Source organism: Solea senegalensis, unplaced genomic scaffold (assembly GCF_019176455.1).
Source record: "Solea senegalensis isolate Sse05_10M unplaced genomic scaffold, IFAPA_SoseM_1 scf7180000014857, whole genome shotgun sequence".
NCBI classification, from domain to species: Eukaryota; Metazoa; Chordata; class Actinopteri; order Pleuronectiformes; family Soleidae; genus Solea; species Solea senegalensis.
This window is the reverse complement of record NW_025321153.1, coordinates 50,001-52,500: the sequence shown is the minus strand read 5'-3', so window position 1 is coordinate 52,500 and position 2,500 is coordinate 50,001. Positions and strand designations below refer to the sequence as shown.

The 2,500-nt window shown below is 47.8% G+C and overlaps 1 protein-coding gene across 14 annotated transcripts in view; it reads left to right on the top strand.

Annotated features, from left to right (window-relative positions):
• Positions 1-2,500, top strand: part of epb41l3b (erythrocyte membrane protein band 4.1-like 3b) — a 30,585-nt gene that overhangs the window by 16,917 nt on the left and 11,168 nt on the right. For 8 of the 14 annotated variants that reach the window (XR_006358606.1, XM_044016887.1, XM_044016890.1 and 5 more), the window contains exons 11-13: positions 1-73; positions 459-1,037; positions 2,120-2,176. The exon at positions 1-73 is cut by the window's left edge and continues 121 nt beyond it. Coding sequence is in view for 13 of the 14 variants with exons in the window: in XM_044016887.1 (XP_043872822.1) it covers positions 1-73; positions 459-1,037; positions 2,120-2,176 (709 nt within the window). In the remaining variant the exon portion in view is untranslated. The remainder of the gene's footprint in view (positions 74-458; positions 1,038-2,119; positions 2,177-2,500) is intronic. The other 6 variants (XM_044016888.1, XM_044016891.1, XM_044016896.1 and 3 more) reach the window with 4 other exon arrangements.

The following is a 2,500-nucleotide window of genomic DNA, read 5'->3' as shown; positions in this document are numbered from 1 at the left end:
GCAAGCGGAGCAGGAGGACGCAGCAGAGACGCCAGAGCTCGCTGCCTCGACGCAGCAGAGACGCGACACAAAGGTAAACACTGAGACACCTGCTGTCGTCACATCTGTGTTTCATTAGATAAAAGAATCATAAATATGAAAGACAAAGAAACATCATGTTTCTTTGTCACCTTTTTATTTGTTTTTTCTGAAGAAACTTTTTTATTAGTAACATTGTGGCTGAAGACAATTGCTTTCAGCTTTACCCCCTGCAGTAGAATTAGCCCTAAGTGCTTTCATCTTTTCGGCGCTTTACTAATAAGCTTTTCTTTTCTTGTTCTTCCTTTGACCCCACACTATACTTGTGTGTGTGTGCTCATGCGTGTTCACCTCCCGTCCCCTTTTCTCCTCCATTCTCACACACACACACACACACACACACACACATACATGTTATCCCCGTGTCGACCCTCCGTCAGTACTCCCATCATGCATACACAACCGACCCCCTCCGCTCTGAGCTCTCACTCCCCTCATCTCCCGTTTCATTAACCAAAGTAAGGCGGCGGCGCAGGGAGAACGCTCGTAAACGCGCCTCATCGGTCAGTCCGGCCAAGAGCAGCAACGGGTGCCACCGCCGCCAAGCCCGCGCCGACCGCAGAGCCGCCTTGTTAGAGGAGCAGGCGCTGCTACTGTCTGCCCGCAAGCAGAGGCTGGAGCAGGGCACGAGCCGCGGCGGCATGCTCTTCTCCTTCTCCCTGCACCTGCCTGACCTGTCCTCCATCCTGGACGAGGATGGCTACATCACCTTCCCCGACCTGTCAGAGATGCGCTTCCTCCCGTGTTGTGCGCAGAAATTTCTCCCCATCAAGTCACCGTCACTCATCCCCTGCTTCCTCTTCATCTTCTTCTTCCTGCTCTCCACATCCTTCTCCGTCCCCTACGCCCTCACTCTCTCCTTCCCCTTGGCACTGTGTCTCTGCTACCTGGAGCCTAAAGCAGCCTCCCTGACCGCCTCCATAGCCCAGGGCTACCATGACAGTTCAGAGGAAGAGGAGGTGTGTGTGTGTGTGTGTGTGCGCGCGTGCGCGTGTGTGCGCGTACGTACGCCTTCATGTTCTAGTTCCTGCCTCTGGCTTAGAATTACAGTTCATCGTATGTAATTGTTAGTTCCTGATCCTGATCCTGACCTGGAGACTGTCTGTCCCAGTGTCTGTCCCAGTGTCTGTCCCAGTGTCCCTCATCTCTGCCCAGTCACACTCTCATCCTCATTGACATCACAATTACACAGAGATGAACCTGCAAGTCTCATCCTTTCATATTTACATCATCTTTATGAGAGGGTTAGACACAATGACACACTCATTTGTGTGAAATAAAAAAAGCAGAATGAATTCATGAATTAATGAATTAATGAATGTTAACATACAGTTTCTTCATGTAGTCACTAACCTCTCACCCACAGAAAAACAACCACATGTGTAATCTCTGTGTTACCATCCACATTCAGAGCTTTTCTATAGTAAACGACAGTTTTAAACACTTTGATGATGAATTCCAGCTGCATGACACGTCATTCATCTGAGCACTCAGTCTCTCTGCGTCGTCGTCGTCCAAATTAAAGTGGATCCACGATCATTTCAGAGAAGTGTCTCACGGCTGTGCCAAGATTTGAAATCGTTCCACCAACCAACATTTGGAAATGTGTTGTGTGATGCAGTGAGAGACTGACGACTCGAAACACATCCACATGCACGCAGAGGAGGGGGCGGGGCCTGAAGTCAGGTTACTGTTCAGTGACCAAATTGTCAAATCCAAATTTTAACGACATGTTTTACATGTTTTCTCTCGTGTGTTCACCACGATTTAGCGTCGGCCAATTGAACCATGTTTTATTTCTATGTCAAAGTGACTGACTGAAGGTTTCGACTTCCTCTGAGTCTGTTTCTGCTCGCTTTACTTTGCTTCTCTTTCTTCCTCGTCCTGCTTCTGCTCCTGTTTTTCACTGTTGTCTGATAGAAACTGAACAATGTCTGTTTATGAGAAGTCTGTCCGTTTGGTTCTCTTCAAGGATTTAAAATTGCGTTGGGTTCGTCTCTTTTCTTTTATTGCTTGCCACTTGGAAACGGTTTTGTGAAAGCAGACTGACAGCGAACAAACTGACTTTGCCTTTGACGGAGAGATGACCGCCACAGAGGTCTGTACATCAGGGGGAAAATGTCCTATTCAGCATGAGTGTGTGTGTGTGTGTGTGTGTGTGTGTGTACAGACCAAGAAGAGAGCAAAGAACGTGCTGGATCACAGGTGTAATGTCAAATGCATGTGGAATGTTTTAAAATGACTTTTAATGAACTCCACTGTCCCATTCCCTGAGTGTTTGCCAAGCCCCGCCCCCTCAGCCCCACTCCCCAAAGAACGTGGTCCCTGTATGTAGTTCTTCATAGTCCAGAGATAGAGTAGCTGTAAACATGCATACATGTAGTTTTACTTATGTGGACTTAGTTTACCTGACATGTATACA